At 44.0% G+C, this 16,797-nt stretch overlaps 1 protein-coding gene across 1 annotated transcript in view; it reads left to right on the top strand.

Moving 5' to 3' along the window:
• The window catches only part of LOC115328048, a 31,173-nt gene extending 14,526 nt beyond the window's left edge, over positions 1 to 16,647 (top strand). Inside the window, exons 3-8 of the mRNA XM_040205688.1 lie at positions 3,361 to 3,435; positions 3,514 to 3,582; positions 7,461 to 7,724; positions 10,459 to 10,706; positions 13,979 to 14,138; positions 16,160 to 16,647. Coding sequence (XP_040061622.1) covers positions 3,361 to 3,435; positions 3,514 to 3,582; positions 7,461 to 7,724; positions 10,459 to 10,706; positions 13,979 to 14,138; positions 16,160 to 16,647 — 1,304 coding nt within the window. The remainder of the gene's footprint in view (positions 1 to 3,360; positions 3,436 to 3,513; positions 3,583 to 7,460; positions 7,725 to 10,458; positions 10,707 to 13,978; positions 14,139 to 16,159) is intronic.
• Positions 16,648 to 16,797: the final 150 nt, after the last annotated feature.

Here is a 16,797-nt window from a genome sequence, read left to right as displayed (position 1 = left end):
ATGTCACTAAAATAATAATGTAAAATATTACAAAAAGTGAGTAAATCTCAGGTTTTATTTAAACTTCAGGTTGTTTCTTTTTTTGTGTAAACCGAAACCGAAACTAACTTAAGCAACGTTTCCTTCGTCGTAATTGTTTGCGTGTGTGTGTGTGTGTGTGTGCATGCCCGTGCGTGTGTTGGTGCGCGCGCGTGTGGATACGTCCCCGTGCGTGCGCGTGTGCGTTTCTGGTTGTGCGTGCGTGTGCCTCTGCGCGCGGGCGTGGGATTGCCCGAGTGCATGCGTGTGTACGTGCGTGCGCGCGTGTATGTGTGCGACTGCGAGCGCGCAAGCGTCTGTTTGTGCGTTTTATTGCACTGCGCCCGCAAGAAGAACAATTGGATGTCCCTGGACACTGTTAAAACACTAACTTATTGATTATTATTATTATTGTTGTTGTTGTTGTTGTTGTTGTTGTTATTATTGAAACATAGCCCTGAGACTTTAGACACAAGGCCCTAAACTTTTCTATAGCTGGCTGTAGCTGTATCTATAAATTTTTAAGGCCGACCATGCAAAGCTACAGGGGGTGATAGCCTCCCATTGAATTTCCCATAGACTACCATAGGCCATTTTTTATGGGATGTCTCGGACTGGTTTATTATGGGATTTGCCTCTTTATGTGTGTGAGTTTTTGTGCATGTCACCATATTCTCAAATGAATATTTTACTGGGGTTGACATGGTCATGGGACAGGTTCTAGCAGCATGTCATGAATATTTGTCAAACATTTTCACAATATTTTGATTTCATGTTGCCAGATATAAACTCGAGACTAACTGATTTTCTTACTGTACACTTCCATCAATAAATATTTGTAAAAAATGCTAGTGTAGAGCATTTCACCCTACTTTCCGATTTCTGAGCATGGAGTGATTTGTAAGAAAATTAAATATAAACTCATATATAAAATTTTGTTTGCAAACATAAAAATTGTATGCAAAAGAGGCACTTTATTATCAGCTATTTGCATGAATTAAAACTGACATTATAAGAAACTAGACTGCTAACAACTGTTGCTTTTCAAGCAGAAATCTTACCTGTACATTATGTACAGAGCCATGTATAAGCTTTTCAAAACCATTTCACATTATTTATTTAGCACCCTCCTCTACACCTTTCTCACATTCTTCACTAAATGTACGGTGTAACACGAAACAGCAAATTTTCGGTAAAATACGAGGTTGAATTCCTAGTTTTTTAGGGTGTTAAAAGGGTGTACCCGAGGGTGTAAGTTGCTACAACACCCCTGTTACACCCTTAAAGGTGTAAAAACTTTTACTGTGTAGTACGGCCGAGCATCACTGGCGTCAATCACCACGATAGCGTCGATAGCGTCACGGCGTTGCCCACCACCCGCCAACAACCACGTTGTTAACAACAAAACCAGCGTCCTGCACATCTAGGTCGAGATGTTCATTTTCTTTTTCTTTTACGTGTGGTTCGATTTTGAATGTTTCCGTTGTGGTTTTAACCGAAGCTGTTAGCTTTCCTTGGATCAGAAAATCAGTATCCTAGCACCTAATTAAAACATTACTGAGACTAACTTAAGTTTAATCAATATATGAGGGACGTCTTGATTAGGCTCTTCCAAAACACAAAGCCTGAAATATCCAATCTTATCCGATTCAAGCACAAGCTGATCGGGGTGCGTGGCTAGCGTGGCGGTTTACTAAGCTGAGTGCATTGATACATCTATAGGTTTTTAAGGTAGAGAAGGGGGCTTATGGTCGGTATACAGGTACACTGGCTGGGTAACGGAGGGTGCGTCTTCCAGGAAAGGGGAGCATGTGCGCCCGATGCACCCGACTACAACTTTTTTTTTTCTTCGAGTGCAGTTGGGAAGTATGTATGTGGAGCGCTAACCGAAAATCGCGGATGTGGTATTCGCGCTAAGAGTGCCGCGCAGCGACAGAGCGGTATTGCTAGCGCGAAGATGACGTCGGCGCTGCTTTCGTATTTTATTTTCGTAGAACATTGACGGGCACAATATTTTCCCACTTCTAGTAATGTTCCAAATGAACATATCGCACGACAGTGCTAGTTAAGACAATAGCCTTTCAAGTCTAACGAAAAAAAAAATTGAATAAAATGGTGATCGTTTGGTTGCGCTAACATTGTTCGCGCGATGCACGCACTAATATCCTGCCAACCACTCGCTCATGATGCTTCTCTCGCTGCCCGTCGTTATGCCAAAGTTTTGTCAACGCGATGAAAGTTTAGATTATGGGTGTCCCTGCGGCGAAACTGAAAATCAGCACTTTTGGCCGAACACTTGTCGACCATGTTTATGTCCACTGCGGCCAAGCTGAGAATCAGCACTTCTGGCCAAACACTCGCCGGCCGTGTTTATGTTTCCGGCGGCCAAGCTGAAAATCAGCACTGCTGGCCAAACACTTGCCGGCCGTGTTTATGTCTCCGGCGGCCAAGCTGAAAATCAGCACTGCTGGCCAAACACTTGCCGGCCGTGTTTATGCCTCCGGCGGTCAAGCTGAAAATCAGCACCTGTGGCCAAACACTTGCCGGGCGTGTTTATGTCCCCGGCGGCCAAGCTGAAAATAAGCACTTCTGGCCAAACACATGCCGGCCGTGTTTATGTCCCCGGCGGCCAAGCTGAAAATGAGCACTTTTGGCCAGGCGCTTGCCGGCAGTGTTTATGTCTCCGGCGGACAAGCTAAAAACAACTAGTTTCTGGCCGGACCCTTGCCGGCCTTGTTTATGCCTCCGGTGGCCAAGCACTTAAAGTGGCCAAGCTGTCCAGACACTGGCCAACCGTCGGCCGATCGAAATTCACTTTCTGGTGCTGCTTGGGCGTGTATCGTCACCGCGTGATGCACGTTCATGACCGCAGGCTAGCAGTTGTGCTGGTTAAATCGCTCATGTACAGTGTAATCCAGTGATGCCCTACACTGGCAATCCAAAGTTAAATTGTCTCAACACTAATGTCCAAGTTGCTTTTTGCTTCTTTTCCCGTATCTCAACACCCCCCCCCCCCCCTCAAAAAAGAAAGACTGATGTTTTTCTCCCTGCAAACTTCAAATATGCATCAAGATGGTTGGTTACTCATTTCTAAATAATATGCCACAAACACAGGAGACAGCACAGTGGGAGATGTAGACAGGACATACACTGCTTCCCATTTACATGGTGCTGGCAGTTGGAACCAGATGCTGAAGCTTCAGAGCCTGCCGTAACTTGTTTAAAAGTTATTAGTGATTTTTATAAATTTTCAGTGACAAAAAGACAGCCAACAAGGACCACCAATACAGGATGACAGATAGTGTAAACTAACAAAAGTGGTTCCCATTTTTTTGTCTTTAGGCACATACAAGAAGGCGGATTCGAAGCTGATGGAAGCCTTGATAACCTCCTGCTTGGAGTCGTCGGCAGTCTCAGGTAACTACCAGGTTCAATGGAAAATGACTTACTGATACTGTGATAAACATTCTCTATTATGGTTCTTACTCCTTCTAGGCGATGACCGAGAAAATATCCAACCATCAAACATTGAAGTTGAAGAGAACTTCCCCCTCCCTGCTGCACGTAAGCATTGCTTATAAAAACTGTTTTAAAGTCTGTCAAAACTGCCTGCAGAAGTTACAAATTTGCATAGAATCCAATATGAGCAGGCTTGTGCAACCTGCCTGTTTATAAATACCTAGGTGGATGTTGAAATTCTTTATTTACTGCTCCTCAAACTGAACGCTGCCAAGCGATCACCACTTGCTGCAGTAGGGCACTATTTTTGCAAGTACTGTTCCAACTGCTCTGTCACATGTGACAGAGCAGTTATTACATGATGTAACATGCACAATCTTTTAACTGCCAAAGATATACTCAGTTCAATCGTCCCTCTGACTGAAAGCCAAAGTGATCATATTTCAGAAACAATCGCAATTCTCTTTGCAGAAATCTGACTCACTTCCTCACACTATAACACCGCTGGTTGAATCGTCTGTTGTGGTATGGAGTTGCCACCTGCTTGAACTTCGTTTTTGAAACCTTCCAACTAGAAATCAGAGACATAGTTCCAATAGAAATATCAGAGGAAATCAGAGACATAGTTCCAATAGAAATATCAGATAATGAGGTTAAAGGGATACTGAATCGAATCGAAATCTGTATTTCTCAAAAGGCAGTGGGAGCGTTCAACAAGAGGCTACAAACTCCAGGACCTAAATAACTTTTATATAACAATACAGTATAGACCACTTACAACGTAACCGCTTATAGTGCAGGACCGGGTATAACGCGGCTCGCCTCCCATAGAACTCCATGTAATTACATACCGCTTAAAATGCAGGCGCGCGAAGGGAAATACTGGTTACAGTGCGGTTTTCGGAACAGCCCGGCGACCGCGCCGACTGACCGACGCAGAGAGCACGCTTCCCTGTGCGACACTAGATAACGGCGCGAGCCGCAAGCGGCACTCGCGGGGCAAGGAGGTTGCTCGAAGAAGCGGGGAGAAGCGAAGAGAAAGGCTTCAGTCGCCATAGCGACGGAGGGACGCACGCACGTGTCGTTCACGTGCGTGCGCCCCTCCGCTGCGTTGGAAACGTTGGAAACAACCGCAACAACAGACCAATCGCAGGTCGAGGAGAAGTGTTCGCGCGCGTTGCATGCCGGTCGCGGGCCGGCCGGCCGGCCGGTTGGCTGCTTCCACCCGCAAACACGGCGTCGGTTTTGATCGTCGATGTAGACGGCGTGGAAGAAGCTCATCGTTCCGCGTAAAAGCGCTATCCTTGACTGTGAATTTTTGTTTTGTGTCGCTATGATAACCCAGCACGTACTAGAAGGGAAGATCCACCTACTCGTGCGACGATGTTGTGGCAGCACTCTCAAGACGGCAGAAACGCCCGTGTCGTCATGTTTGTTTACTTCGACTACAGTGGTGCTTTCTAAGCATTTCTGTTTTCGAACATCGTCCGGATTTCTTATTTGGACCATTTCATGCCTGTGCTCAAGTTGAAGGTATTACTGGCGCGTACCGCATAAAGGAGGCGAATTTTCACGCGTTTTCATCGCCGGAGAAAAGGGATTAGGGTTAGCAATCCTGAATGCTCGCAACGTCCGTCCGCAACCCGCGACGCCGTTAAAAGGCTGCGCCAGGCAAAAGTCGCTCATTTCTTTCAAAATGTGTGACACACTTGAGAGAGAAGTGTACTAGTCTGGTGAAATAAAGACTTTCTTGAAACTAAGCTTTATTTTTCATTTAATATAAAATAAATTCTTTTACAAAGTTAAGTTGTCTGATGGCCTGCATTTTGGCCTGAAAATTTGAAGTTTTGGTTATAGCGCGGTACCGCTTATAGTGCGGATTTTCGCGACATACGTTATATCTGGTCTACACTGTATCTTAAATGGATTGCTGCATTTCTAGAAAAGAATGAAGTGATTGAGCGAAGTTGGCGGGTCATTTAACATCATGTTACCAGTCTGATGTTGCATTACCGGGCTCCCTCAAAGCTTGCTAGCCCAGCAATGTGGCATCAGACCAGCCACCAGTTTCGCTCAACTCTGTCATTCTTTTCCAAAAATCCAGCCATTTGTTCGAGATATTGTTGTAAAAGTGATGTCTTGGGATTTGTAGCTTCCAGTTTAATGCTCCCACTGCCTTTTTTGACGAAATACAAATTTCGGTTCAGTATCCCTTTCGGAAAAATAAAAAGGGCTGCCGAAATCGCTGCTGGCACTATGCTGCTTCTCAACGAAATACACTGGCATTGGACGCATCATTTCTGACACTGCAAATCAAGCATTGCAGAAATCTCTCTTGTCCCGCGAGCAAGCACATCAAGTAACCCAGCATGTACATGTGCGACATGAATGCATACATGTAACGTGACATGGTCGACATTTGGTGTTGCGCGTTAATTTAACGCAGGCGTATGTTTATTCCTCCGGTGGAGAGACCGTGCAGATCAACAACCTATCTAATGTATGCAACATAACTTGGGTTTACCGTGTTCATATGAATCTAGTAAGCTCCAAACAACGCTCGCTGATACAAATATTGCGAATTCCGATTTACCCGAAAAACTTCGCATTCGGGGACCCTACTCTCCCTGCGATCCTCGGACAACTTTTCCAACTTCTTTGTTTCTGATTTGCACTCTTGTCTGTTCCACTTTTGTACTTTCCTCTTTTTTTTTCTTAAGCTTTCTATAAACTGTATTTTGGCCCTATATACGATGAAGCACATATCCCACCTTGACAATAGTCGAACCAAGGATGAGCAAGTTAATTTCGCCCTTTTGTGACCTTCATACCAGATTGTTTTTTTGTGGGGTGTTGGTTTGTCTTTCTCTGGCGTCCTTTTGTTGAAGATTAAACCTTTGCACAGATTTTCGAGGGTGTATGTACGATCACCTTCTGTCACGTTGCACATTTGGTCTGGGTTCTTCCCATAAACAGTATAAACAGTGTGATTGCATAAAGGATGTCTTTGTTTTGGTGTACCGTGTTGGAGCACTGCTTTCACTTACTTCGACTGTGGAAAGCATGCCTGCTTGTATTAAATATTGTAATTAGCAATGTGTTTCACCTCAAGTGTTGGAAACAATAACTGGACAATAAAACTGTCCGTGCTGTTTAAAAATCTTTTACTTCTGTTCTCGCACGTATCTTTATAAAGACCAACACCCTATGGCACTAATAACATAAAGAACATTGAACTATCTGCCGTGCACTGAGAAAGATTCGTGTGCCATGAATGAAAATGCTCCGAATTTAGTACAAAATAGACTCCAAAAACAGAGAAGTCTAAACATGACTCACAGTGTTAATGTTGGGCACATCGCAACTGAGAATTAAATGTTGTCTATGTCGGGTTATGCGTGTACGCTTTCATGTTCATACATATGCTGGGTAACCTAAAGTGCTTGCTTGTAGGACAAGAGAGGTTTCCGCACTGTGCACTCACGTAGAAACGCTCGGCAAGGCTGCTATCTCCATGATTCGTAGCGTCAGAACCAATGCGCTAAATGCCAATGTATTTCGCTAGAATCAATGTAGCGCCAGCAGCGATTTTGACACCATTTTTGTTGTCTCGGTCCGTACTGAGCCTCAGTTCATACTCAGACCGCACATAGGTTGCAGAGGCCACTAGTTGGTTCTGTCTTTAACGTTCATGGTAAAGTCCCCCATCACAATCAGTGTCACTGTATGGTGTCCTACATCACTTTGGTCACTGATAAATGCACACTGTTGAGCATCTGGCATTGTACAAATGTTCAGTCTGGCCACAAGTTAGTTTTCTATGAAAGCGTGCGGATGGCGCAAGACCTGCCGAGCTGTGCACTCATTCTTCAAAATGTTTCTGAAAACGATGTAGGCTAACTGCATACCTTGGTCATTATTAAACCTTAGTGTGGTATAAAACTGTTGGTAGCACTTGCAACCAGGGCTTTTCTTTTCTCTAGCCCCAGGTTGGAAGGGACCTCAACGGGCTCGAGCCTCAAGGCCAACACGCAAGGACCTACCAACTGCAAAACGGAAGGGAGGCCGAGAGGCTCCACCTGCAACGCGGAAGGGAGGCCGAGATGCTCCAGCCCCTGCCCCAGCTCGGAAGGGAAGCCGTGAGGCCCCAGCCCCAACAGGGAAGGAAGGCCCAGAGGGGGCTTCAGCGGGAACCGGGCAACGCCATCAAACTCTGCAGAAAGGAGCTGAGGGGTGCGTTATGGATGGTAAGCCGTGGGCTGGAAAACGGATACAATACTCTGCTCTGCAAGCAGTGTGTATCAGTTACTCTACCAGTGTGTAGCTTAATGTGTTTCGATGGACGAAATAATGTTGTCATTAGCGGACACCACGCCAGAGTTTTACAATAGCGTTTTTTACCTGAATTCAAAGCACCTAAAACGCAAAGCTCAAACAAGATGTAATCACAGATTTCTTTGGGCATGCAAAATGTTTTAGCCTTAATGAAAAGGCAACAATTTTTACTTAAAGGGGCCCTCCAACAGTATTTGAGCGTCGACTTTTTTTGCGGTTTCTACACGCTAGTGGTCCCGGAAACCCAGTGGACAACGAAAGAGTTTGAAAATATTAGCGCATCATATTTTAATTTGACAACTGGGAAACACCTCCTCCGACGATGACGCCGCGAGGTGCCTAATGCGCGCGCATAACGGCGCTCTCTTTCACTATACCTCACATTCTTTAGGTTTCGTGATTGGCGAGAGCCGTCCCAGGAATTTTGAAGCGAAATAAAGTATATCACACGTTACCCGTCATTATTTCTCTAACAAGTCATTTTTATAGAGCTAATAAAGTTGGAAAGTAAAGTTCAAAAAGGGCGAAAACAACGCCTTGTCGCTTATGCGCGCCTCCCAGCGGCGTCCGCGACGTACCATCGCGAGCAGCCAAGTAATCCGTGCACACAACGCGCATCGTTTTTCACTTGTGCGCCCCCGGTCCCGGTCAACTAAAAGCAGTAAGAGGAGCCAGGGGAATCTTTATTTTCTATTAGTGCTGTGACAGACTTTTCACTGTTCGAGTGAAGTGCGGCGACGGGACCGGTGCCCAACGGGACTGCTCACCAGTTTCTCTCTCCTGCTCGCTGAGGTGGCACCGGTGGCGGAGTTGCGGGAGACGAGTGTTCCGCAGCTGTCGAAGCGGACTGAGGCAGAGACGCGGCGCTTGCGTGGAGTGTCCTCGTACGGCGCGACGCCCAGATCCGCACTAAAAATCCGATAAGCCCGGTAAATTCATCGATGATTTGCAACCCGATCCCAAAGCTACGATGATTGCAGCTAGGCCCAATGGCCGACGAGCCGACTGGGCCGACGGGCTATCAACCAAACTCGCGTCCAATTGGCCAACCGCTTTGCTCCAATCGCTAAACTGTTTCATTTTACGTCATGAAGCGCTATGTTTTGCTTATTTAAAGTTGTTTTCTGCAATATTTAATTTACTAATAACTCACAAAATATTGAGAATTTGTGTAATATTTTTTTTTCCTCGGTGTTCCTGCTTTCATGGAGCTCCGTTTCAGCGCGAACTTCAAACCGGTCAAAAATGTTTTGGTGGGCCCCTTTAACTCCTCAAGTGCCACATTCTGTTTCCCCAAAGTACCTTAAAAGTGTCGTATTTTTTATTTTGAATTTTTATTCCTCTCACATATAACACATATAATTTGAAAAGTTTATTACAAAAAAATGAAGTGAAAAAAATATTTGCCAATTAATACGAGTGCTGCCATCTATGATCAGTGCCGCCAAAATGCACGGACCAGCCTTGCTCGTCCGTGGAATTGAGGGCTACCGAAAAAACCACTGGAAAAAAACCATGGCATTTTTAGCCAAAAAAATGCCGACGAGCTCAGCTCGTCCAAGGCACGTAAGGGGTTAAATAAGTTTAAAACATTGGTTGGATAGGCAGGTACGATGGGAGCTGGCATGTTTCTTAAAACGGGCACTCTCGTACTGCTTGCACCGATAAATTTTTGGCTGTTCCACCTACCTTGCTGCATCTTCAAAACAGTTTGTGGTGCACACCTCTTGGACTAGAACTAGTAGGGGTGCCACGCCGTTCAGTGCTAACAACTCGCATTGCGGTGCTCCTTGAGCACCGCATTCCAGCGTTTGCATGTTTCGGTTCTGTACGTTGGTACTAGCAGCGTCATGCACAGGCAACAGTGGTGACGTTTGCGCAATATCTAGCAAGCGCGGCAAGGTAGATGCATACTGATAGCGCTGTCAGTAAGAATCACCAGTCCATCTTTACATCGATCAATCCTATCTGCACCCACGCGCGGGTCAAGGCCAAAACTGCTCCGCTTCGCTTCACGTCCGAGCACAGCGGATGCTACGAGACAACAGGGCCAATCAAGCAGTCACAAAAGAGCAATGTTACTGTGCATTTTTCGCACCTGATTGGATGGCGACTTACTTCATGACGAACACACTGGCGTTCCTTGATTGGCCCTGTCGTCTCATAGCGTCCGTTGCGCTCATACTTAAGGTCGAACGGAATGTGTAGGCCTAAAACGTGCGTCAGTATGAATCGCGGAGCAGACAGAACCGACGCTGCTCTCAGTTTCCTGCGCTTGCTACAGCTATTGGGTTGGTGCCCGAAATTTTTCGGCTCGCTCGCAAAGCATTCGCAGGATAGGAGGCTCCGCTACCGAGCCACGAAGTGCTTCTAGTAACGATGCAAGGTGTGTAGGAAAGTTGCTGAGATTTATTAAAGAAGGCAGAGTAAAAGCTTTCAATATAACGATCTGATTGTTTTTGTATCCAAAATATAGGCTTGGGAAAACAGCCCTCTTTGTTTGCCTTTGTGCTATTAGATTTTAGCCCTGTAGCCTGCACTGCGAGTTCAGTCTTCCTACTTTGCCAGCTGATCTTTGGAGGTCATTGGTTTATTCAGTTGCGGTTGTTTGATTATTTCTTTAATCAAACTATTGTGTGCTTACAGAATTCCAAACGGTAGCACTAAAGCTTCTACTCAAAGTCCAGGAATTAAACAAAGAAATTTTACAACAAAACAGTTTGATAATTAGGCAACAAAATGTCATCCTGGCGAGGATCGAAGTCCTGGAGGAGGGTTCTCGGCAGCCAAATGAGCCTCCCCCACCCGAGCTGCCAAGGCTACCATTAGAAACTATGAAGGAGTTTGAGGAGGTCGAGGGCTCTCTACAAAGTGCCACCCTGAGAGTTGCCTTGGTAAGTATATTTCTGGCATATTTATGTGAAAATTATGCAGCCTCATGGATACAGTAAAGTTAGCTGAAACCTTTGTCAGAAGCCCATTGTATAAATGTAGGATCCGGAAAGGTAACAGAACTGGCAGTGCTCTTGAGGCCCAATGTATGAGGCAGGAAAGAGCTCTCGTACAACAATTAATTTAGTGTGGATGTCCATCGGCTTACACCTAGAAAGCTTGAAATTTCAGTGGAATCTTGGTCGTTAAAACTCTTCATTCTAACTTGCGAACTGATGGAAGCAATGGATCCCATAAAAAATATATTGGACTTAGAGAAATCTCAAAAATAATTCAAAGGCACAAAAACGAACAATGTTTAAATCATAGAGGGTTCTTGCTAGCACATACTACCAACCAATTTTGTGAGGACTGGAAAAAAAATAGCAGCAGCCAAAAAATTTGCTGATTGCAAAATTACCTAGGAAGTTGCTCAGAGTTCCTTGTCTAATGTTGCTCTTGTGTGCGACGATATCTGCCTGCCTTTGCGCAATGGGCGGTCGGCATTCAGCTAACTTTCTTGCTGCGCGAATTTTTGTTGCATGATTCTATCATTCATTAGCTCCATGTGCAAGGCAAAGCCCACTCTCAGCACACAATCAGTACATTGGACTCCATTGCAGATTACTGCGCGTCGCACAGAGCAAAATAGTTGCAAAATTAAGATATTAAAAAATTTGAGAATTATTATGATGATAATTATGTGCAGTGAAAAAAGCCATATCGTTGCATCATCTAGACAAATGCTTTGGCAGCACTCAAGAATGCCGCCACACCAATCAAATGCTTAGCATACAAAATTGGAAAACACTGCTTTTAATTTTTGCTTGCTCGCTAACATTATCTGTGAAAAAATCAAACTTTCAGGCTTTAACCTGTCTAAAATATATTAGTTGTGAACATGGCACTCTTCTAATCACATTGGTTATGGTATCTCATCTAGCTACAAAGTAGTGAACAAATTAGAATTTTCAGCCTCCAAAATGTAACGACCAAAAAGAAGTTTTTGATGTTGGAACGAAGCCTAAAGCAACGTGAAGTGTAAAATGTCTTACTGTACTCTCTCTGGCATTATGCAGCAGATTAGCACCTCAATCAAACTTTGCATTCAAACAAAAAAATGTCATGCTCCTCAATTTCGGTTTAACTATATTCCACTGCACAGCTTGAATTTAGGTTTTTAAAATACAAGTTCCCCTCTGCAGCTCTTCACACATTTATTTTGTGGCAAGTGCTATATATGTGTTATAGTTCTGTCCAGGAAAGCTGGGCATTGTGGCATTGAGCAGTATTTCGTTTCAGCATTCACATCTGCATCACTCAAAAGTTCTTTGATCAAACAAGAAATCATGCCTAGCAATTTACAGCTGAGCTGACAATTTGAGAGACATGGAGAAAAAATAAGTTAACTATCAAAATGGCGCCAAGGTCCCAAACTAGCGACACCCGCAAAATAGAAGTGGAACCAAAAGCATAAACATTTAAAATTGCGTCCTGTCTTTTACAGATTGATGAACTTTAGTCTTACCGGGGTTGATCAACAAAAAGTTTGCCGAGCACCACACGTGTAGTCAGCGGGTGACCAGATAAATATAGGTTAAAATCATCAAAGAATAACAACCTAGATGCATTTACACACACTCCAATATCGTTAAAGAGACATTGAAATAAAGAAAAAAAACATTCAACATTCTTTTTTTCCAGCCGGAGTGGGTCTGTTAAATCTGTTAAAAATAAATTATGTTAGAAAAAGATTTTTTTTCATGCAATATTCACTCTGCAAATGCAGTTTGAGTTTTATGAGCTAAACCGAAATTTAGTTATTTTTGGGTGCCACACCGAAATGTACAGCTATTTCTAAGGTCGCTGGCTCTAAGGCGGTTGCGGTTTCAATTGTTAATAATTAAACCGTTGTTGGGTATTGTGGTAGCCTTCTGATGAACTTTTGTGCTTACAAAACAAAAAATTTAATTAAAGCTATTGTTCTATGTGGGAACGATCTTGGTGTAATGACTGTATAGATGGTAGTTTGTTTCGCAAATAACAAAATGTGGTTGGCGGTATATATATATATTACATGAAAAAAAAATTTTTTCTACCATAATTTATTTTAAGAAATGCCTGACCTGTTCCGGAACTAAGAAGAATACCGTAAAATACCGGGCAAGCACCTACTCAAACTTTGGAGATAATCACAAAAAAATCTGGGATGGGTGCTTGTCCGGTCATCAGTGTTACTCAATGTACTGTGCATATTTTCTCAGGTCTTACAAATTTGGGAATTGGCGCTTAGTGTGGAATGGGCAAATGCGCAATATTCTACGGTATGTTTTTCGTTTTGTTTTTTTCCAGCGTCGTTTTAATAAATATAAGAAACAATAGTTGTCCCAGGTTAGACCCTCGGGGAACACCAAACAAAAAAAAAAAAATCTGAAAAACTATTTAAAATTCACACACTGCTTTTGCGGTCAGTAAGATAACACTGAAACCAGACGAGTGTAGGAGAAACACCATAGCAATATAGCTTATGCAGAGGATATTTGTGGTTACGGTGTCAGGTGCCTTGGACATGTAGAAGTAAACTAAATCAATATGCCTCTGAGTGAGGACAAGCGGCACGGAATAGTCCAGGAACAAAAAAAGCATCGATTTCAATTTGCCTGAGATTGCATTCTTTTGTTCTTTAAGCTCATGAAAAGCGTAAAATATGATTATACAACAGCTACGGATTAAGCTGCTGTCCGCTGTCGGCTTCAATGTGCGTCTTTTGAAAATGCACTGCACAAGGTGTGTTCGTTCGTTGCTAGGACCTGTATCTAGGTACTAGAGAAGGTTCACTATATGCATGCATTTAAGCTGAAGCCCCAAAATAGCCACCAAAAATGTAAAACAGGCAGTTATATGCCACTATCCATGGAATTAATGCAAAGTGCGCCAGTTTTCTGTTTTGCCTACTTTAGGCCTTTTTAAGTCTAAACGCATTCTTCCTATTGTGAACTTTGCTAGTGCCTAGAATTTCAGGTCATAATTACACAACTTACAAATCTGATTATTTGCTGCTTGCTACCGTCAATAATACTTGTCACTTGAAATAGGGTTGTTCCAGAGTGTATAGACTCTCTCTCTCTTAATTTGCATAAGTTAATCGTTTCAGTCAAACCATGTATCATTCAGTGCTTGGTCTAGCTCTTTATATTTTCCAAGTCAAAACATTCATAAGTTCATCTTTTTGCAGAGAAAGGAACTCTCAACCCTCGGCGGGACCACCCTCTCGAACGTTGTGCGCCTCGTTATGGAGCGGACAGTCCGCAAGGAGATACAACTGCAGTTCAGCCTCATGGGCCGAAAGGGCAAGAGGTCCTTTAAGGGCACGAGGCTGTACGATGTGGTCCTTGGTAATTGCTTTATTTTTACTTTTCTACTTTGAGACTATTTTGTTGTTTCAGGATATGCCCTTTATCAGTAATGTGATTGCCGCGCCATTTGCGCCAAACTGAACCGAAGTGCTTATTTTGCCACATCTTGCTACATTTAGCTCAAATGTGAGGAACTGGCGCCAGCATTGCGCCATATCTTGATTTCACTCTTTTAATATAGAACATATAACTAGAGTTCCGCGTTTTTGGTTTTTATTTTTTCGAAATTTGACGTACCTTTTTCGCTGTTTATTTTAAAATTCAATTCCCGTTTTTTTTTAGTGTATATTTATGCCCACAAAAGTTTACCTTTTTGTTTTCGGTGAATATGAAGTAAACACTATCCGACGGCGGATCAGATGATCCTTGTAGCTCTGATGTTTGTGATCGCTCAAAGAATAATGCACAGATACATACATGGTCTTCACTACAACTTTCGTCAGGACACACTTCAAAATCGCGGAATTCGCGGGCATAATATTAAGCGCGCTCCTTTTTCCTTCCCTTTCTGACGACGTGATCGCCTCAGGTGACGACCGTACAGGAACCAGCGAAATGGCAAAAAAATCCATTGTATTTATGTTCTGAACCAAAGGGTAGTTTGAAAGAGGGTGTTGAGATAAGTATTAACGGCTTTTTTCGATGTCCTCTGAAGTGCATGAAGCGAAACATCTTATACTAGCCCACATCCAAACTTTTTTTAGGACCGGGAACGTGACACACTAAGCCCGATCACAGAAAATACACAGATGCCCCGCAAAGGCTAATCCAAGACCTCTTTTGTTGCATGCTGAACCTCGGAAGAGGGCAATCACAAAGAGGTCACACAATGTCGAACCTTGCAAAGCCCTCTCTCTCTCTCTCTACCTCTCTCTCTCTCCCCCCCTCCCCACCCTCCCCCGGCCACCCTAAAAAAGTGACCTTTTTTGGTTAAAACCGAATTTTAGAAAATGAATTAGACATACTTTTATCGGTTTAGACCGAAAACGGCAAACCTACAAACTGATCTTTTTCGTTTAAAACCGAATTTCCTTTTATCGGTTTTTATCAGTCTGAACCGAAAACTCTTAAACCTACATATAATGACTTGGGCTCCGCTACATGTCCAGATCCCTGTGGTAGACTTGTGCGAATTTTTAGAACTTTCGATTTTAGCCGGAAATAACATACTCTCTCTCCTATTTGATTTCTTTGTCAGTGTTAAACACAAACAGTACTCAGAATTTTCGCAATACTGTGGTGTTTCTACTCTGCTCTGGCGTGTGTGTTAGCTTTGTTGAGTGCGCTTCTCACCACGCTATTCTGTGCTGCAGTGAAGCGGCAACTGCGAAGTGAGCATTGCAATTTCGTTAATCTTGCTTTGCTGCAGTGCATCTGAGTGCTAAAGGGAAAGCATTCTCCCAGAGTGGGACGTTAAGCACGCACAAGCTTCGGGTATATTTAAAAGGCTCGAGGTACACATAAGCACTTGTTATGAGTTGTGAATGCGAAAGCATAAATGTTCTTCACGCGTTGTGAGCCTGTGCCCCTCCCAGCACTGCACACAGCTTTCGAGATAGGCAGAAGTATATAGGCAGTGCCATCGATGCCCTATCTTTCCTCACACTGAAGGCATTGTATGTGCCGCAGCTGTGGAGGCACTCGGGCCAATGGTAAAATTTCCATTCAATTATTCTTATAATCACACCTATCTTGAAGAATCCCTTTCTAATTTTATGTTGCTAAAACTTGATTATAGAAAAGAGGCATAAAAAGTTAGCTTACAATAGGGTTAAAATTAATGTGCTTTTTACACACACTGTTTCGGAAACAACATTGCTCAGTTGACTTTAGGATTTCTTGTAATCATTGCATTGGTGGTTTATTTTGCTAACATGTATCATTTCAGAAGTTATTTGTTCGTCATCTTGGGATTACCTTCTTGCCCAACACTAGATAATGGTTATGCCATCGGTAAAATGCTTCGCGATTCAAGATTTTTCTTGTGGATATTTTTACAGCGGCTGTCCGTGCCAGGCTCCGCCACCTGAGAGGGGGGGACAAAAGCAAGGAGCAAGAGCCGACCAACACGATACAAGGCATTGAAAGGGCCCTTTCAAAGTGGCTGGCATCTGCAGCCGACAGGAAAGGAGGCCGGCAGCTGCGGGCCGCCCCCAAGGGCAGACACGTCTCCGGCCCCCATCGTCATCCAGCTGGCAGTTCCCACTCTGGCAGCCGACACCCGGATGGTGGAGCCTGTACTTCTCGCCATGTTGGGAGCGCTCGCAGCCCCCTTCATGTTCCTGGCCCCCATACTCCCACCCGCCCCCTCAACGCTTCCGGCCCCCATACTCCCACTCGCCCCCTTTACGCATCTGGCCCCCGTACTCCCACCCGCCCCCTCCACGCTTCCAGGCCCTGTTCCCACCTCAGCCCCCTTTCTTGCGGAAGCCCCTCCCGAACCCCCTGTCCTAGTCCAAGGTGGTCGGACATCTCGGATTGGCCTTGAAATGCGTCTGTAAATAGTTGTAAATAAAGAGTTCCACATTTAATGTCATAGTCATTCACATTCTTACGTATTTCAACAACGGCCATTCCGATCCCAAAAAGGATGAATGATAACGGCCACGAAACAGTCCAAAAGACGGCTGTAAAACGG

This window comes from Ixodes scapularis, unplaced genomic scaffold (genome assembly GCF_016920785.2).
Source record: "Ixodes scapularis isolate PalLabHiFi unplaced genomic scaffold, ASM1692078v2 PGA_scaffold1__304_contigs__length_218370807, whole genome shotgun sequence".
Classification (NCBI taxonomy): Eukaryota; Metazoa; Arthropoda; class Arachnida; order Ixodida; family Ixodidae; genus Ixodes; species Ixodes scapularis.
Note: the sequence above shows the minus strand (reverse complement) of the source record. Positions and strands in the feature narration are given on the sequence as shown.